Source organism: Nelumbo nucifera, chromosome 5 (assembly GCF_055504915.1).
Source record: "Nelumbo nucifera cultivar China Antique chromosome 5, China Antique-T2T, whole genome shotgun sequence".
Lineage (NCBI taxonomy): Eukaryota > Viridiplantae > Streptophyta > Magnoliopsida > Proteales > Nelumbonaceae > Nelumbo > Nelumbo nucifera.
Genome location: NC_142653.1, coordinates 54,530,572 through 54,551,251, shown reverse-complemented (window position 1 = coordinate 54,551,251; position 20,680 = coordinate 54,530,572). Strand labels below are relative to the sequence as shown.

Below are 20,680 nucleotides of genomic sequence, written 5' to 3'. Positions count from 1 at the left end.
TGCTCTTTCCTTTTTTTCCTCATATACTAACTCCTTTCCACAAATATCATTAAAGCATCTTCAGAACTCTGGACAATTTTGCAACTTGAGCAGCCAAGCCACTTCAAAATTCATTCTTGTGGACCCCCTTGCTTTGTTTTCCATGTGGGCATCACATTCCCTTGGAAACCATATTATGGGCATCAAGAAATCCAGCAGAATGTTAAAATTACCAAAAAGAAGACTGAGAATTAGGAGAAAAGAGTCATATTCATCTTACAGAAACCATAGCCTTACAATGAAGTGTGACTAAGTTAATGCATTCCATGCATGCGGTTCATGAACAAGGAGAATTCACCTTGCATCTTATCTTTACATAAAACATATTGTTTTTATCTATTTATTATTAGTTGGTTAAATCATTTTAACAGATCTACTTGAATATGACTGAGTTTTCTTGTGTTGAAACATTGCTGTTTATAGTCTGTGCAACCTATGAATGCTAATATATTTTCTGTGAATTATTTATTTCTTGTTCTTGTTTTGCAGGGAAACCAAAACATAATTGCTGATTAATATAATTTATGGAGGTTAAAACCAAAACATATTTCTTTTTCTTGTTCTTGTGTTGAAACATTCCTTATGAGGAATACAGGAATTATCTATGGATTCCACATGACCACAATTGGCCAGCTAGTCAGCTGCAATGTTGGCCTCACCAAAGATATGATTATGAGTTACAGTAAGAGTGTATTTATCAAAAAAGGTTACAGTTCTAATCTGCTCAGGTTGCCTAAGCAGAAGCCATCAAAGTTCAATTTTCTTTTGCCTTGCCCCGATGTCTCCTATACAGTATGAATTTGTCATCTTCTTAGAGAGTAGATTAGTATTTTTTTTCTCATTTTGTATATAGACAAAACTGCATTCTGTTCTTGATTATCTATGGTTTTGATGGTGGCAGTCTTCATTGAGCCTAGTGATTATTTGTTTTCCAGACAAAGAAGATGAATCAGGACCAATTATACTCCATTGGGATATCATATTAGTATCCAGATATTTGAGAATATCAAAAGGTTGGATAAAGACAGTCCCATAAGTTTTCAAGCTTTGATTTCTTTTAGGACACCAACAAGAGCATCACTTAGGTGACTCATTAGGACACATGGTATTAAAAGAAAAAAACATTTAGATCCAGTCATCATTATATCAAAAGGTTATGAGGGACAACAAAGGTAAATTCTTATTTGGAAGAGCGGTGAACATCCCCTTATCTGATACAGAGTTCTCAGAGGCCTGCGCTTTCAGAGAAGGAATTCAAATGGCCAAGGCGTTAAAAATCTGTCATGTTTGGATCGAAGGTGACGCTCAAAAGGTAGCCCAAGCCCTGTTGAATGACCGTCCGGATTTCCCTTGGCGGTTATTTCCCATTATCACTGATTGCAGGGACCTTTTGAAAGATTTTCAGTCTTCAGTTATTTCCTTTAGGCCTCGTGCAAGCAATAGAGTAGCACATTTGATCACTAAATTTGCTTGTAATCTCTCAAGGACCTTTACTTGGTCGAATCCTCCTGATTTCCTTTTGCCTGTACTTGTTGATGATATGAATGAATGATTTGCCTATGGGCTTTTTCGAAAAAAAAAAAAAAAAACATAACTAGAAAGTACTTACAATAATCTCGGCTGCCTTTTCATTTACAATGCTTCCATCACTGCATGGGTCTTTTTTGTCTAACAACATGAAGGTAGACCTGTTCAGGGCTGGGTAGCCCGACGGGCCGGCCCGGCCCGGCCCGACCCGACCCCTGAACGAGCTTGCACAAAGTCTTTAGCCCGCGGGCTTAACCTCAGGCCTAAAAGCCCAAGCCCAACTATTTTACGGGCTGGGCTCGGGATTTGCCACAAAAGCCCGGCCCAGCCCAACACAGTGTTATCTTCATCTTCTTCACTCCTCACTCTCATTCTCAATCTCAGAGGCGACACACGAGCTCAAGCACCGGTGATCTCAGGCACCGGTCGTCTCTCTCTCCAGCGGTGAGTCTTCTCTCTCTCTCTCAAGCAGTCTGCTCTCTCTCTCTCTCGTCTCTCTCGCAGTTCTCATTCTTAGTTTCTCATTCACTGAGCACTGTCACATATTTTCATTTTCTCAGGAACCAGCGCTACCAGTGAACTGCGGCGGTGAGTTTGCGCTCTCTCTCTCTGTGTGTTCCATCTTCTCAATGATTTCATTCTCACCAATGAACACCAGCGCCACCGGTGAACTCTGGCGAAATCAAGCGAACTCAGGATGCAATCTTCAATAAAAAGTGAAAAAAATCATTGTTAGGTCGGACATCAGGCTCAAGCCCGGGCTTCAGGCTTTTTAAGAGGATCGTGCTCAGGCCCAAGTTGTAGGCCTGTTGGTTGGACCAGGCTCAGGCTCGGGCCTGAAAAAATTCTGTTAATGAAGAGTGAAAGCCCAGCCTGAGCTCAGCCCATGAACAGGTCTACATGAAGGTAAAATAACTTCAAACAATATACATATACTAAACAAAAAATTTATCATCATTATTGTAAATATGTAGAACTAACCTTCTCTTCAATAAGCTTAGGGAATCCTTTTGTGCCCATGCATTAAAGGTCTTTTAGCTTGGCTCAATTACTTGTATTAATTTGACTAATTTTCTACAGAAACAATAACAAAATAAAAAATAGTTAAATACTAATATTTAAATTGACTCATGATAAATATAATAAATTACTCTACAGAAAGAATGTCATACATCTTTTTCCTTTTGGAAATTCGACAAGTTATTTTTAACTCTTGGGTTTTAATAGTTAACCTTCCTACTGATTTATTAAATTTCCTATTAATTCTTGAACCAATTCAGATAGTGCTTCTTCTTTACAAAATGGCTTTCATATTATATTTTATGAACAAAGTTAATGAAAATTACTTATATATGAAACTTGAACCTAAAGTACCTACTTTTTTAACTCATCATCCACCATGAAAGCAGAGATAAATGCAAGTCCGTAAAAAGCAGGGTGAAGCTTTTCTTTCTATTTTGTACTTGCTTTTGTGGGGTGTTGACACGTGGCTACTTTGAAGGAGTGTACCTTTTTAAACAAGGAAAGAATGAAAAGTTGGTGGGGACCATTTGATTCATTTAAGTGGGGAGAGGGGAGTAATGGGCTTCAAGTATTGGATAGAATTGAATTTAGGGCATGGGCCATTGGGAGATGGGACCACCTACAACTATATAGTTGCAAAGATCTAAAAGTTGATCATCATTATTGCCTTTTCAATAAATAACTTAAATTTTATTAAAACTTGAGGTAAGAATTTTGGTTTGGCTTCATGTCAACCTTAGTTTGGGAGGGTTAGAGCTTTGGTTGAAATAAATTTATTTTTTTTCGAGGTGGGTTCTACCTGTTTGGGAGTGTCTAATTTGGTTGACAGGCAATCATTTAAAGGGATGTTCACTTCGACTTCTTTGAATAGTTTATTTGTATTGCCTAAAGATAAACACTAAATTTTTCAATTCAGCATATTCAACTGTTATCGAAAGCTCCTCAGGGTCTAATATTAGGAAACTTCTCCAATATTATTTCCTTCTTCAACTAATTTTCCCTCATGCCAAAAAACACTCTCCGTAATTTGCATCCTTAGCGGATCCCAACTTCTTCCCTTCGACCAGCATGTTGGTGTAGGCTGTAGAAGTTATTTATTTTTATTATTTATTATTATTTTTCGCCACTCATACCAACATTGGTGGTTGCAGTGGTCGTATTTTTATATAGAGAAAATGAATAAGGGGTGGTGGAGAGGAAATGAAAAGCAAAGATTTAAATATCGACACGATATATTTGATACCGGGCATATCGCATTGGTATTGGAGTTAGAAGATATAGGATACGCTATAAATGAAAACGTATCCTATAAGTTGCACGTATCGGATCGGTACAGATGCATATCAGCCCGTTGTATTGGCCGATACGCACCGATACCAACCAATATGCAGTGTCTTCTATTAAAAATGTAAATGATGATAATGGTGTAAGTGATTCGAACTCGAAACACCATCCATGTGGCATTGAAAGTTTTAAACCCACCTTAAAACAACTAAGTCATGTCTTGCATTGCAATATTTAATGAAGTAACATAATTTTTATTAATGTCTATCAAAACAAATAATCAATATTTATGTTTATCAACTCCAACTAAAAACTAAAATAAATAATATTTAAAATTAGTATTTTATAAACAAATAGAATAAATAATCTACCAATTCTATATTTACATCAAAAGATGATTTTAATCTTAAAAAATTTATACAAATAAAATATTAATAGTAGAATAATTACCTTACAACTTAAAATTTATAAATTTGCACATGATATATATCATACAAATTTTATATATTATTATAATTATTAATTAATTTTTTAATTTACATTAAATGATAATATACTTATTATTTACAAAAAATAAAAAATTTGTTTACAAGAAATTCAAGAATATGATATTAAATTGAATATATCAAATCCACTAATTTAAATTTATATAAAAAATGACTTTTAATTTCAAAAAAAGTTATTAATATAAAAATTTTAATAATGAAATAATTATTTTAATAATTAAATTATGAATTTGCATATGATATATATCTTAGAAATTTTAACTAATTTGATATATTTTAAGTTAAAATTATATATATTTTATAAATTATTAAATGATAAAATAGAAAATAAAAATAATAGGTTCATCTTAGACTCTTAATTAATGCATTGTATGATATCTATGCATTCTGCTATTATATTAATTATAATATGTTTTTATGTACAATATTAAATATATATTTTTATATATTTATACATTATATATGCCTATTTGACTATAAATTTAATTTTATTGTTGTATTTATATAATTTATATGTATTTCTATATTTTTTGTACGTATCCATGTATTTTCAAAACGTATTGGCAATGAAGAGAAAGAGAGAGATCGGTGCTTTAATTTGCCGCTGTTGTGTATCGAACCCCTATTAGGTGTTGGGAGGGAGTATCTTAGGTGCGCGGTGAACAAAATTTAATCGAAATTGATTCCCTCCCTCTTACTGTCATTAATTTGTAAAATAAGATGCGGCAACTGGATGGTGAATTTTATTCAAGACTAGCGTGGTTTTTTTCCCAAATAAAATAAAATAAATAATCTTGGGCCGTGGTTGCAGAAAATGTGGGATGGTCCAATCCGACCCAACAAGAATAATGGATTTTTGATATTTCGAATCCAATTTAATTGAATCGGATTTAGACATGAGACCATTGTGCAAAACAAATAAAAGAATAGTGAATAATTTTATTCATAAAAAACAATAATAAGTAGAAGATAGGAATCCGGATTTTGTCCTCACAAAATCCGTTTTTATACCTTCCCCACAGCAGCAAATGCAGCCGTGCATTAGGAATATCAAAGTTGCAATTGAAGGAGGAAGACGACATTCAATTCCCCCACAACATTATCTCCTATGACTATGAGGCTACGATAAGCTGTAAAGTCTAAACCTGTTGGAAGGATGTGAGGGTCCTGACACCCTTGTTAGTCTCTCCGACGACAGCCTCGAATCTTTTGCTAACCTTACCATCCCTTACTACGATTGTAACCCGATAAGTGGTGCTGCCACCACCAGATTGCATTTCACCCTTAACCAACTCCTGGGGCACGAGATCAGTGTTGGCTTTCTTGTTGTGTTCAGCCACAGCGAACTCTGCGATCTCATGGACGAGTGGATCATCCAGATCCTTAATTTCTGTCCAACCACCACCTAAGACTCCCTCAAGAAGTAGAAAAGAAGCAACGAGGAGAGAAAGCACAACAACAGATTGGCTCTTCATTTTGCTTGTATTTTGTTGTTGGTCGATGTCTTTTGTTTTTTCTTTTTCTTTCTCGGCGATGTGATGCGTTGGAGCTTGAGAACTGCCATGGAATTTATAGCTTCTCGGCCTTTGTCTGGTTCAAACTCGTCCTCGAACTTGAATGGTTAAACGATAAACACGGGTTCTTTCATGAAAACATGGACTCCGCAATTTTATGCTGTTGTTTCAATTTTTCTATAATTTTTTGTGCTTTTTCTACAATTTTATTTTTTGATTTTGTTTTTCAATTTTTATTGTTTCTATAATTTGAAAATAATTTTTTATTTTGTTTGAGATTTCTATAATTTTTTATATTTTTTATAATTTCTATGTTTTTATGTATTTTATATTTGAAAATATTTTTAAACTTTTTCCTTTTTTCATGTCTGAATATTAAAGTGATAATATATTAATGCCATTAATTTATTTTGTATATATTTTATATTTTTCTATGAATGTTAAATTGGTAATATATTAACACCCGTTAGTCTATTTAATGTGAAGTTAATGACACAGTGAAGTTTAGACATTTTGAAAAGTCGTGGTGAATTTAAGAGAAATGCTGAAAACTCATGGTGAGTTTTAGACAATTTGCCTCAATTTTTTTTTTTAACGTTGTGAACACACATCAAATGTTACTGTTTTTTTTTTTGGGCAATAAAAAGAATAATTTATAGCTTGGTTTTCAATACCGGACTGCACTGGATGATCAAACCAAAAAAATCAGAAACTGGTCAGGTAACCAATTCTGTTTTTCCCCAAAATTAGATTTTCTTCAAAAATCGTTGATTTTGATCAGCAAATCGCTGACTCAGGCGGTTTGTCACTCTCCACATCAATTGATAAAATACCACTATTATCCAACAAAGCAAAGGATTTCAGCTTGAAGAGAGGTAGCATACCCATAGGAATTTGAAAAAGCAAACAACAAACAATTCGAATATCATTAAGTAAATCAAAATTCCATGAACCATCTTGTTTTAGCACCTAATTTAGTTTAAATTCAGTCACATTAAAAAATCCTCCACTTCATAGATAAGTGGACTGAAACCCTTCCAGTTGTGAAACCAAAAGGGTACCTCCCCTCTACCCACCATCCACTGACAGTGCTTTAACGCCATTTCCTTGGTAACAAACCTCTCTTCCATAATCTGGTACAAGATCCAGGTAAAGTGAGCAAAGGTAATGGAGTGTTTCTAACATCCATAGAATGCATAAATTGGGCTCACAAAGTACTGTTGAGTAATAACTTAAACCAAGCCTCCATTAATTGGTTTACAAACCTTATTCCATCCAATCCAATGGTGTGATGCTCCCCAAAGAAAATTCAGCAAATAATTGCTGAACTTTATGAATGATGGCTTTGGGAGGAGAGGCATATGAATAGGCAAAGTTTGAAGAACGTGACGAATCAAGATAAGCTTATTTCCCGCGGGCAGAAATCTTTTGCTTTCCAACCTTCTAGCTATTTTTCTTTTAATTTTTATTTTAAGAGATTCAAAGTCCCTAATTCTTGGATATTTAGGGTCCATTTGGTTTGTAGTTGGAATTGGAATTGGAATTGAAATCGAAATCAAAATACTTTGAATTGAAATTGGAATTTGTTCATTCCCATAGCATGTTTGGTTCAGACGGAAATAAGAATGGAAATTAAAATCAACAGGAATGGAACTTCATTTCCTCATATGGGGGAATGCCATTCCAGTAAGAATAGGAATGGGTTTTCGGTTCTGCCTAACCAAACAGTTGGAATTAGAATAGCCAATTCGAAATCCGATTTCAGACCCTATTCCTACAAACCAAACAGACCCTTACCAATATGGGCACCCAAATAGATGAAAGGTAATTGGTTCTGTGTAACTGTAACTTGTTTAATCATGTTTACATCAGGAGCTCTTAGTTTGGAGTGCATTATAAAGCAAGACATTTTCTTTGTTAATAGCTTGCCAGAAGCTTTCTCATGATATGATGAACTCCATAAGATTTTGAAGGCCTCTCTTGTTGCTTGTAGAAGCAAATAATATTATCAACAGCAAAAAGGTTATGAGAGACCAACTCACTACCCCTCGGTAATGCAAAATAAGGAATAAAACCAATTTGAAAAATGAATTTCAAACCTCTACTCAAAATCTCTTAAACAAACTGGGTGAGAGAAGGTAACGTTGTCAAAGACCCCTAATAGAATGAAAATAACCAACTGGGGAACCTGATGGAGGCCCATCACAAGGCCCATCTCACCCCTAGGGGCGGCAGCTCCTAGGATAAGGTTAAGATAAGAAGAACTTCCAAGATTATCAAGATAAAGCAAGACTCTTCCAAGATTATCAAGATAAAGCAAGACTCTTTCAAGATTATCAAGAAATCAAGATCAGAATTCCACCAACAAGACTCTAAGAAGCATCAAGATTAGCAAGATAATCCAAGATTCATGCATCAAGGGAGATCGGACGGTGGAGATCGAACCAAAAAGAGTTCGATCCTATCAGATTAGATATTTGGATCATCCTAGTTGTTTTTTCCTAGTTCTTTTACAATTTCTAAATGTATTATAAATACTGTCATTTTCCCATAATTATTCATCAATTCATACTACACATTTTCAGAATTTTTTCAAAATCTTTTCTTTGAGTTTCGCCACCTTTTCTCTCTCCTAGAGAATTCAGTGTTCTTCGCTAGACGCTAGCGATCGCCCGGTGCTTGCATAGCCAACTCCGGTTTCCATTACTTCCACGCTGCATCAGAACCATAAAGGATGATTGAGAACCAGTTGTCACATATGCAAAGGCAAACCAAATCAATCCAAATACTACTAAAATCGAAATGTTGAAGAACCTTAAACACAAAATTCCAATTCATCCTTTTATATTGTTCTCATAGAATGTGTTGCTTGGTTGTTTGTATATTTTGTACTTAAAAACTCAGTTTGGAAAAAGTATAAATGCAAATATGTACAATAGAAATACATACAAAATAACATAAAATGCAAGATTTTATACTCTACAAATTTGTATTTATACTTCTTCCAAAGGCTCAATTTAAAAAGAGTACAAATGTAAATTTCTAAAGTGTAAAATCTTATATTTTATATTATTTGCAGTGTACATATTTGTATTTGTACCCCTTCCAAACTGAACCTATAAAAAAGAGAGAAATGTATTCTCAAATTTTTTATTTATAGGCTCAGTTTGGAAAAAGTACAAATACAAATATGTATGGTGCAAATATAGGTTTAATGATACAGAATTCAAGGTTTTGCACTGTACAATCTTTCCAAACTAAGCCTTAACGAACATGTTTTAATCTAGTAATTTGTGTCAAAGTAGAGGTGGATCAAATTGGTTGTTTTAATCTCTTTTCAGCTTTGTTTTTCTCATGGGCCCTGATGTTAATTTTTCTCTTTTATAGGTCTTCACTTCTTTCTTTTATTTTTTTCTTTACGCCTGTCTTCACTTCTGGGTTGGTGGATTTATTCAAAGGGCTCCTTTATTTTCTCTTGCTTTCTTTCTTTTTTTTATTTTAATAATTTTTTATTAACAGAATAAGAAAATGAATAGTTGATTTTAATGAAAACAAATATATTCATGTTCTAGATACCCCAAATTGAGGAAATGTAGATAATAAAGTTAGATATACGATCATGAATTTGGAAATAAATAAATAAGTAAATATAAAAGAAAGATAATAAAGCCTTAAAAGGTATGGTATAGGAGAATTATATATTTTCATGGATGCTTTTGTGAATTGCACTGACCATGCATTGAAAAGATTGGTATCAGTAAGTGTGTCAATGGACGGGTTTTGGATTGGACCCCGTCCAATCTAAAATTAATTTAGTCGGATTGGACGGACCAATAAAATATATTAGATTGGACTAATCTGGTTCAAAATATTTATTAGATTGGATTGGGCCTGGTCCATCTATAACAAATTTATATTAGATTGGATTGGATTAAGTCAATATTTGGTCTATTGATATAAAATAAGAATATATTTATCAATGGACTGGGTTTGGGTTGAAATCAATCTAAATCAAAATGAATTTGAATATATTGGATGGTCCAGACATTGAATTGGACCGATCCGAATTGGTCCAAAATATTCATTGGATTGGATTGGACCTGGTCCATTTATAATGGACTCACATTGGACTGGATTGGATTGGACCAAATCCAGTCCAATTGACACCCCTAGGTATCAGTTCCATCAAATATTCGATCGAATTACTAGTGCTAGAGACAATAGGGTGTTTGGTACAATGACATTGTGGTGCAATTGCATTTTGGGCTGATCATTATAAATATCATGGTTTCCAAAACCGGACCGGACCGGATGGTCGGACTGGAAAAACCAGGAACTGGTCACCTAACTGGTTCCGTTTCCCCCCAAAACTGGATTTTGTCAAAAATACGTTGATTTTGGTCAGCAAACCACTAAACTGGACGGTTAATCATTCGAGCGGTTTTGATCGTTTTTAATTTTTTTAATTTTTTAATTTTTTTGTCAGAATGGACTGACTGTTCGATTCGAACGGTTGGACCATTGGACCCGGTAACCGGACCCCTGACCGGTTCGGTCTCCAGATCGGTTTTAAAAACCATGACAAATATGAAAGAAATATGTGTTGTCAGATCATATATATATTTTTTTGAAGGTAAACGCACTTTTAATTAACTAAAAGAGATATGTACAGACTGATCCACTGGAGCTATCCCATCAAGGTATACATTATATTCAAAAAAGTCTAACGGTTGAGATTTAGCCTGTTGGGATACCATATGAGCAGACGTATTAAAAGTTCTGTTTATCTGTTTAAAAGTTACAAACAACTGAGAGTGGGAGAGTAAAAGCATGGTTCTTTGCGAAAGCCAGAGGCAGAACCAAGGTAACAGAGTCTTCTGTTGAAGCGCCTGGGTCACTTGAAGAATATAGAGCAGATGACGATCTTCCTGAAATTCCAATTTTGTAATTTCAAAACAGCCTACAAGATGGCAAACAACTCAGCATGAACAATGTCTAAGGGATGTGAAGTTCTTCCTCCAATGGTGCTTAAGCACTGAAGATTTGAATTTAAGATCACAATGCCAAAAGTGAAGCAAGCGTTAGCCAATTTTCCTGCATTTGTGAAAATGATGAGTTCAATATTGTAAGTAATGGCTAGATGAAGATTATAATCCTGTGGTGACTGAGCTTGAGCTACAGAGGTGGGTTGGAGGGAAGTTTGATAGATTTTATTTACCAATGGCAGGATTTGAAAGGGTTGTGACAGCTTATTTTCAAAAATCTTTTTGTTCCTTGCAGACCAAATATAGTGGCAAGCTATTGCAAACCAACTCAAAATTTGGAGGAAAAGAGTATTATCTTGAATTTGATTATACGGCTGAGTAATAAGATCTGTCCAAGAAATGTTAGTGGAGAGGATGAGATTGATGTTCCAGGGATTACCGAAGAGAACGGCTCGAGTAAAGGAGCAATGCAAAAATAGGTGATATGGGGTTTCTTCCTCCTGATTGCATAGAATGCAGAAAAGATACTCCTTGTGGAGACAAAGTTGTTGAGAATTCTCCAAATGAAAAGCGGGTATCTTGGAATTTTGAGTTTCCACACTCTTGAAAGACAAGATTTGAAATTATCATCGATCCTGGGATTTGAGAGAGCTTGTTTAACTTTCTATTCCTCTTTAACAGTAAACACTCCTAAGTTATGCAGGAACCAAATCCAGTGACGATAGTTTGAGGAGGGGAAAATTAGGGTTTGAAGGATTTGAGAAGCAGTCTCGCTCTCAAAAAGGTGATGAATTAAAGAAGGATTCCAGTTTCCATTTGACATGAGGGAATTGATAGAGATATCTCACATTTTAGGTGCAAATGGTAACGGAATCCATTTAAAATTCTGAGCTGTTTGGACCCAAGGGTATTGAGAGATTCGGAAGTCTGAGTTGTCATTGACTAAATAACCTACTTCAGTAGCAAGTTCTCTGAGCTTAGCATAGATAGACTTCCAACAAGCTGAAGCATTAGAAGGGAAGGTATTCTCTCGTTTTAAATATTTTGATTTTCAGATTTGAGCCCAGAGTTGATGTTATTCATTTAAGAATTTCCAAGCAATTTTCTTAAGAAGAGCATGAATAACCAGAGTCAAAATTTTAAATCCCAACCCACCAAAAGCTTTTGGTAAGGACAGTGTATTCTAAGCACACCAGCGGGGTCGCTGTTTGTGAGAATTGGAGGTATTCCACCAGAAATCGTTAATGATTTTATTCATTAATTTGATAAATTGTTTTTTGGGGGAATTGGATGAGACTCATGGCATGGATTGGGGTAGCTTGTAAGACTGATTGGATCAAGATTTTCTTCTCAGCTTGACTGATGGATGAGGCCCTCCAATTGTTTAGTTTGGCTTTCAGGTTGTCTAAAATAAAGCTGAGCTGATTGTGTCTGTTCCTAGACCAGATGAAAGGAGTACCAAGATACTTATAGTTTTTATGAAGAGATCCTATATGGAGTTGTCTCTTGATCATCCTTTCATCCTTTGATGACGAGAATGGATATTCTTACTGAAATAAATTTCGGACTTTTCAAAGTTTATGAATTGACCTGACGCATTTTGAAAGGTTGACAGAATGGATTTCAGATTGACAAAAGCTCATGTGAAATTAATGACGTAAAAAGAATTGTATGTATGAATGAAATTCTAAAGCTTCTTATTTTAAGAAACAATTCAACTAGTTGACTCTAATTAATTGGCATCGTAGGCTCAGTTTGGAAGGAGTATAAATATAAATACGGCTTGTATTTTATATTATTTTGTATATATTTATAGTGTAAATATTTGTATACCTTCCAAACTGAGCTGTAGAGATATATTTAGGTATGATCACATACTAGTAAAGGTGGATATACACCATTGACTATCATAAAAAAATAAAAAATTATCTCTAAAACAAAGGTTCTATTTTTAGTTTTATTCCTATATAGAATCATTACCTTCATCTAGATGTTAACCTAATCAATTATTAGAAAATATTAATGTTTTAATTTGAGCACAAGAGTTCAATCTATATAGTATATAGGGTGGTGTAAAATTGAATATAAACATTCAGGTAGTACTCAAATAACTTGTTTAGCGCCTAATCAGCCTAGAATTCGCATCTGTTACTACCTTCGACCAACATGTTGCTGGTCTCGATCAATACGAAACCAGCTCATGCCCAACCCCTTTAATTGAAAACTAATGGGAATCCAAACTATGGTATTCTTGAACAATGTTTTGGATGATTCGGATGGTCAGTCCTTGAATAAAAACTATTGAATTGGTCAGTAATTCATTAATCTGGGTGATCAAACCATCAATCCATTTAATAGTTTTGGCCATTTTTTATTTTAATTCTTAATTTTTCATTGGAACAGGCCATCCATTTAAATCAGACAATCAAATCGTCAACCAAAAAACTGATAGTTAAAACAGTTCCGATTCTAAATCGATTTTTAAGACCTTGGTCTTAGACTCTAAATAATATTTTAATTTAATTAAACCCTATCATTTCACTTCCAAAATCAATGGCAGGCGCGTCTCTTTCTTCTAAAGTAAATCTTATATCTGTTTCTTCCTATGGCGTGCGCAAAGCAAGCAAACCTTTATCTATCATGAATTGTCCGGTTCAGTCCTGCCATCTAGTTCTCCATCCAACAGACATGAGCAATTACTGAGGAGAATTAATTATAAAATAATTTAGGTTTAACTAATAAGCGAAATGCATGCTTCTAACTTCTGATCTGATTGTTGAATTAATTAAAAAAAGGAAAAATATGGCTTAATGCTTGTTTGAAATTTAAACAGCCCAAAACCTTTTCTGCAAAACCTATAGAACGGGTGGGTGTTGGGATGGATTGGCCTTACCCAATTAAGAATGGTGAATTGGGTATAAGTTAAAACTTCCCTCAAAAACCAGATCTTAGCATTTTTGAAAGAATGAAACAAATTGCAACGGAATGAAAGGCTTAGAGGTGCGTGATTGTGTGACTTATTATCAAAGCAATTAAACAAGAAGATTCCACAAATAAACGGCTTTAGATCTGAATCAATATAATGCAATTATATAAACAAATAATTAATAATGAATCAAATAACTGCAGCAAATAAAATCAACTCAATATATTGCAGCAAATAAAAGTAAATGAAAAGTAAATTAAGTAAAGAGCATGTGCAAAAATAATCTTTGTGCAAAATGTAAAGTACTTAGCTGAAATGTAAATGAACAATAAAGTAACTGCTTATTAGTGTAGTTAGTAAAAATTAGTGAGCAAGGAATGTAAATAACTAAAATAATTAAAAATAAAACACAAATGAAAGTAAAGGCACAAAGAAAACAAGAAGAGTGGTGCACACATGAGATTTTTAGAGAGGTTTGGCCAACACCGGTTCAAAATAGATCAAATGCATTTGAAATAAACATATAAAACAGGTTATAGCTCAAACTATTCAAATGCAAGAGATTGTTCAACACATATATCAATTCAATGAAGAAATTTACAATGGTTATATGAGAAACAAATAAGCCAGAAGGCTACTTAGCTTTTCTCAGAAGATTGAACGAAGCCCATAAATCTCTTCAAGAAGAATAAAACTCTTGCAAAACTTGCTCTTTATAGCTATATAATACAAACAATGTAAGCTCTTCTTATAGATTTCAAGACAAAAGAAGAATAAAACTCTTGCAAGACTTGCTCTCTACAGCTATACAATATATACAATGTATGCTCTTATAGATTTCAAGACAAAACCTCTTATTCATAGAGCTGAGGTTGAGAGCAAATAACTATTTTCTAGTTGTTAAAAACCCTTGAATCCTTAATAGGAAATGTTAACTTGTTTTCAATAGGATAGAAAACATTCCAAATGTGGAACCAGCCATTATGCCTTCCAACAATCAAAATCCTGTCATAGTAGTTGACTAAGATAAGTTAGTAGCCAACTACTAGACAAAGGGATGGATCTTTTTGTCCTTTGATCAACTACTTCCTCCTGGTAGTCAATTGGTTAAATATACCATGTTTCAGCTGTGAGAAGTCAAATTATAGAAAATTGGGATAGACTACTAGCTGACATTGCTCTCTATTATAAAAGGTAGTCAACTATATAGGTTTTCTATTATTCGACTGATGATAGTTCCAACACTTAGAAACCTTGGAAATTTCAGTCTAAAGGTTTAGAGATCTTTCCCTTAGCTTTCAAAAGTAATATTCACCATTTCAATTCTTATTTTAAGTTTAGGGAAGCCTAGGAACCAAACATATTCTAACCATTGGTCTTTAAGGTTCATCTCAAACAAACAATTACATCTAAATCCTAAAGAAATATGACACTTAGGCTTAAGGGCTTGATGTTCTTTTCCTCTTTGATGAGTTGTTATAGCAGATTTCCAAAGGTTGTTCCATGCTTCTTGTTCTTTCTTTGTCTTCCTCGGAGCTTCCTTCTTCTTGTAAAGAGATAATGATAATATTCAGTTGTTCTCAAGTAAATCTTTTTTCTTGTTCACCAAGATATATCTAACAAATTTTGGCTTAGATAAGCTTACTTGGATTAACTACACCTAGTACACCATTAATACTCTTAATTAATTTGTATAACAATGAGATTGTGGTCATATATAAAATTCAAGTTCATATAATTCGCGGATTTTATTACCTAATTGACAAGGTGGGATGCTTGAATGAGGAAAAATTATAATAAAATAAGTAGGACCAATGAGATGTTATGCCTAATTTTGTTTTGCAATGTATCTTTTTAAGGTCCTATGAGATTTGGATTTGTGGGAGTGAATCTTCCAAGAGGTGTATAAACTTTAATTTTTTATTAGCTTTTTTAAGAGGTACATTTATTTTCTTTGTCGTGGTATTTTTTTTTCTAATAAGATTTCCTTCCATGTTATTATATTTTATTCCTTTAGTTAATTTTCTTGTTTATAAATGTTTATAAACGTAGTCTCATCAACCCAAGTTTTGATTTCAAAACTAGATGGTCCTTTAGTTTATTGATAGTTCTAACTCTTAGAGCAATTAAAGCATCATATTAGACCTTGTAGACATGGTTTTTCCCTTCTAAGAAGAGTCCATAATTCCTGTATTACAATATTGTCAAGGTTTCTCTTAAAAATATCAATGTTTTTTTTTTAATATAAATATTATTTTATTTCAAATTCCAAAGATCAAATATTTGATGTATACATACATAATGCCTGTATCCAATTATCAATGTTTTGTTTTTAATAGAAACTAGTGGAGCCTTGTGTGATGCATGGGAAAAAGATGTTAGGGCTTTAATATTTCTTGCACCATGGAGATATACAACCCGGAGGGTCATCCTTCAAAACCATAAACCTCCCAAACCCATAAATATAGTTCCATGAATTGTGGAAATTATAAATATATTATCCACTAATTATGGAGATTATTAAAAACTCCCAATTATTTATTTGAACAATTGGAAATTTCACAAAATTAAAATAGAAAATTCAGTAAATTTTAGTAAGAAAATTAGAAAAATAAATACTAATGGTCATTGATATGAATAAGGTAATCTTCAGAAAATTTCTGTATTTATGAATAATAAATTACTGAACATGTCAAAATAAATTGATAGTTTTATTACTGTAAGTAAAATAATTTTATGAAACATGAAAATTATTGAACGTGTTAGTAATTATTAACATTTTCATTAAAATAAGATTTCACTAAACTAAATTACTAAAACATGAAAACTTGTTTATGGAAATTACTAAATTAAAATTTCCAAATAATTACCAAAACAAATGTAAATTAGAAAAAATATTATAGGAATTATTAATAATTACCAAATTTTAATTATCAATATCAAGGATCTCCAATAATTTTCCATTTTAATAATTACCAAAAATAAAAGTAAAATACCAACAATTAACTATGAATTAGTAATTAACAATTTCATTATAAAATTATAGATAATTATTTTATTTATTAATTTTACTCATCAATAAATTTCACTAATTATTTACTTATAATTATGATTAGTTAAGTACTGATAATTATCATTATTTATTAACTAATGATAAGTTTAGTAATAATTAGTTCAACAACCTTTTACTGACAACTGTTACTAATAATTATTTCAGTGATTAATAATTTCATAAATTGTTTAATAATAATTATTGCAACAATTAAGTAATGACAATCAATTATTAGTTAATGTAAATCATTTTACTATTTGTTATTAGTAATGGGCCTTAGGCCCATTTTCTTTAATGGTTCACATCCTAAGGTGTTGCATGACCACTTTGGATTTGAATATTGTATGTGTGAGACCCACAAAGGTCTAATGTCCATAAGGGTTCAGCCTTACCTTTGGAAGAGGTTAGGTTGAATTCATTACTCAATGGCAGTGAACCCCTGACTCAATCAGCTTGGACTCAGATTGGGCCCATAATCATCAAAACATTGCCCATATGGAAGGACCTCTTCCCTAATTGCAAAATGTAGTGTCACAACCTCTATTTAGATGGATCTCGAGATTAAAATCTTTAGACCTTTTTCATAAAATGGTAAATCAGATTTCAAATACAGCTGAAATCCACTACTAATAGTTTCAATTTCCATTAGAGAGAGTATAAACCCTGATATTCACTTTATCTGATAAAGTGGTCGATCCTATCACTATGATCCCACTAAAGTAATTTTAGACCTAGCCTCGAAGAGTATGTAATTGTTCAAGAAACCATATGCACAAGTTCCCCAATGAACTGGCATGACTTGAATTGTTATCATAATTAACAAAATACCATGATATATTCATCAGAACCCTAATGTATACAAACATTTCAAGTCCCAAACTACCAATTCATCAACATATGGTTCATTAACAACCAAACTCTTGACATGCTCAAAAAATAACTATCAACTATATAAACCTATACTCTAGTTCTTGTACATAAATATGCCAAAGAACACAACACAACAATGAACAAAATGATTAAGGCCCTCATTGTCTTCAACCCTTCAATAACTACTTGTTGGGAGGACTCCCAACTTTCAAAGGATAATCTGGATCATCTACCAATTTGTGAAGCTCTCTGATAAGGTCGCTTATATGAATCATTGAGCTGCCATCATTAGAATAATTTGTGGAAACTGTCCATCGAAAAAATTACATGACAGAGCTATGCTGCCTTGAATGCATTCAAATGCAATGGAGGTTAGCGCCCCATCAGTGTAGTAAAGATCATTCAACATGAGTTAACTGAATTACTTACAAGACTAACCAAGCAACTATAAAATATCCTATTCGGATTATATTTTGTCTCCAACACTCGAATCACAACCCTTTTTCCACATTTACAATCCTTTGGTTTGTATTTAAGGTGCCTAATGTGTTGACTGTGACTTGTAGACCGAGAAGAAGGCGTCCCTGCACAATATTCATTACAAATCATTCTAATTGAAGCAAGAAAAAAAAAATAGTAGGTACAGCTGTAAAATATCTAATGCTTGCAAGGTCGTTTGTTCAACAGGAGAGACTTTAGAACTTGATGCTTTCCTTGGCCTTTTACAGCAGGTAGACAAACTTTATAACAAGGCAAGAGAAGAGAATGAAGGGAATCGACACACCTTTAGAATCTAATGCTTTCAAGGTTGTTTGTTAGAATGGGAGGCAGCTTCGTCTTTGCACGTTCAGCAGTGAAGAACCCTAGAACCCTTCTTCTTCATTCATCCAGCAATGAAGAAAGCTTCTTCCTCATTTGTTCAGATCATTGAAGAGGGAACAACACTAACTTGCAAGGACAAGGGTAAAATGGTCTAAAAAATTACAAAGGGAAGTTTTTCCATTTTGTAAAATTTTAAGTTACACATGATGTCACATAATAGGGATAATTGTGGGTGAATTAATGGTGTAGGTACTAAATTGCTATGTTTTGAAAGTTTGTGTACCGGATTGATACTTTTTGAAATTCGGGGACCAAAGTATAGGGTATTAATCTACAAATTTCCCTTTATTTTAATCTGACTTTTATAAAATACAGGAACCTAAGGTAAGTATAAACATGCCAATTTTTGTGCATTGCCCTATGAATATATTTAGGGAAAATTCCTGATCAATACTCTGTACTTTGGTTCGATTGACAATTTGGTCCCCAAACTTTCAAAATGTGACAATCCAGTAGTACCCAAACTTTCAAAATGTGACAATCTAGTACCTTTCGTTAACCAGTCTGTTAATCAGCCGTTAAGTGACATTTGAAAAGTCAAAAATGCTTTAAGAGTGCTATCTAATTCTCTTTATTAGCCATCCAAATATTGACAATAAAATGAACAGTTCCAAATTCTAGATTTTTCTAAACAGTCACAAACTTTTTTGAATAGAAGATGCTAGGATTTGGGACTGTTCAAATTTTTGTCAACGTTTAGATGGTTGATAAAGAGAATTAGATGGCATTCGAAGGGCATTTTTGACTTTTGAAATGTCACTTAATGGCTGATTAATGACAGGTACTCGATTGTCACATTTTGAAAGCTCGAGTACTGGATTGTCACATTTCAAAAGTTTGAATACTGGATTGTCGAGGACCAAATTACCACTAGAGCCGAAGGGATTTTTCCATATATTTATTTTATAGTCCCCAAGAAAACGTATGAAATTACAAAACTCCATGTTTTCACACAAGAACCCGTGTTAATCGCTTAAACCGAAAAAAAAAAAAACAAGACCCGTGTTTACCGTTTCATCATTGAAGGACAACTTTGAACGAGACAGAGACTATGAAGCTAAAATCCCCAAAGCGGCTATAAATTTCAGGGCAGATCTCAAACACATCACGCACATTGCCCAGCGACAAAATGGAAATCAAATCTCTTCTTCTTCTCGTTTCTCTCCTAGCTTATTCCTTTATTCTCCTTGATGGAGTCTCTGGCACTGCTAGGCCGTCACGGTCGCTACTAGGTGGATGGAAACCCATTGTAGATGTGGATGATCCATTTATCCATGAGATCGCAGAGTACGCTATCTCTCAGCACAATAAGGAAGCCAAGACAAAACTCGTACCCAACGAGTTGATTCAGGGTGAGACACAAGCTGCCGGAGGCGGCACCAGTTATCGCCTTATAATTGCAGCAAAGGAAGGCTCGGCTATCAAAAAATACGAGGCTGTTGTCTTGGAGAAGGGTGGGACGCCTTCCAGTCTTACATCTTTCAGACAGATTTAGAGCCCAAAATAAAATTTCTCAGCTTAATTAATTGTAGGTGATAATCTTGAATTTGCTTATGTTGCATGCAGCGGAATTGAATGTCTTCTCCTTTAATTTGGATTAGACATTTTATGCTATCTTGTAAGCATGAATTTCCTTCCAACAAAATCCACCCTCACACCGTTTTCACAGCCCTTGCAGCGTGGTGCATTGGATAAATATTTTCAATACATGGCTGCAAGAGCTGTGAGGACAATGTGAGAACGAAATCTGAATTCCTATATTTTGTACATCTTATTATTTTTTCATAATAAAAAAATTCACCGTGGTTTTATATGTTTTGCACAACATTGTGTCATTCTAATTAAGATAACTGTCGATGAATGTTATCTGCATCCCATCCAATTTAATTGGATTCGAAAAATCCACTACGCTTGTGATGATCCCACCTTTGCAAAGATTATTTTGTTTAGAAAATAACCACGCTACTCTAATAAAATTTAAATTTACATCTAGCTCGCATCCTAGACCATCTAATACATTTTTTATTTCCTCTTATTTCACAATTAGTGGCAAAAGAGAAGTAAATTTTGTT

At 33.6% G+C, this 20,680-nt stretch overlaps 1 protein-coding gene and 1 pseudogene across 2 annotated transcripts; one reads left to right on the top strand and one right to left on the bottom strand.

Annotated features, from left to right (window-relative positions):
- Positions 1 to 5,518: 5,518 nt before the first annotated feature.
- Positions 5,519 to 5,854, bottom strand: LOC104596895 (cysteine proteinase inhibitor 1-like). The gene has a single exon (XM_010258215.1). The coding sequence runs from the start codon at positions 5,852 to 5,854 to the stop codon at positions 5,519 to 5,521; it is 336 nt and encodes a 111-aa protein (XP_010256517.1).
- Positions 5,855 to 19,700: 13,846 nt separating this feature from the next.
- On the top strand, positions 19,701 to 20,433 carry LOC104596894 (cysteine proteinase inhibitor 4 pseudogene; annotated as a pseudogene). The gene has a single exon (XR_016076574.1). The product of XR_016076574.1 is annotated as a cysteine proteinase inhibitor 4 pseudogene (transcript).
- Positions 20,434 to 20,680: the final 247 nt, after the last annotated feature.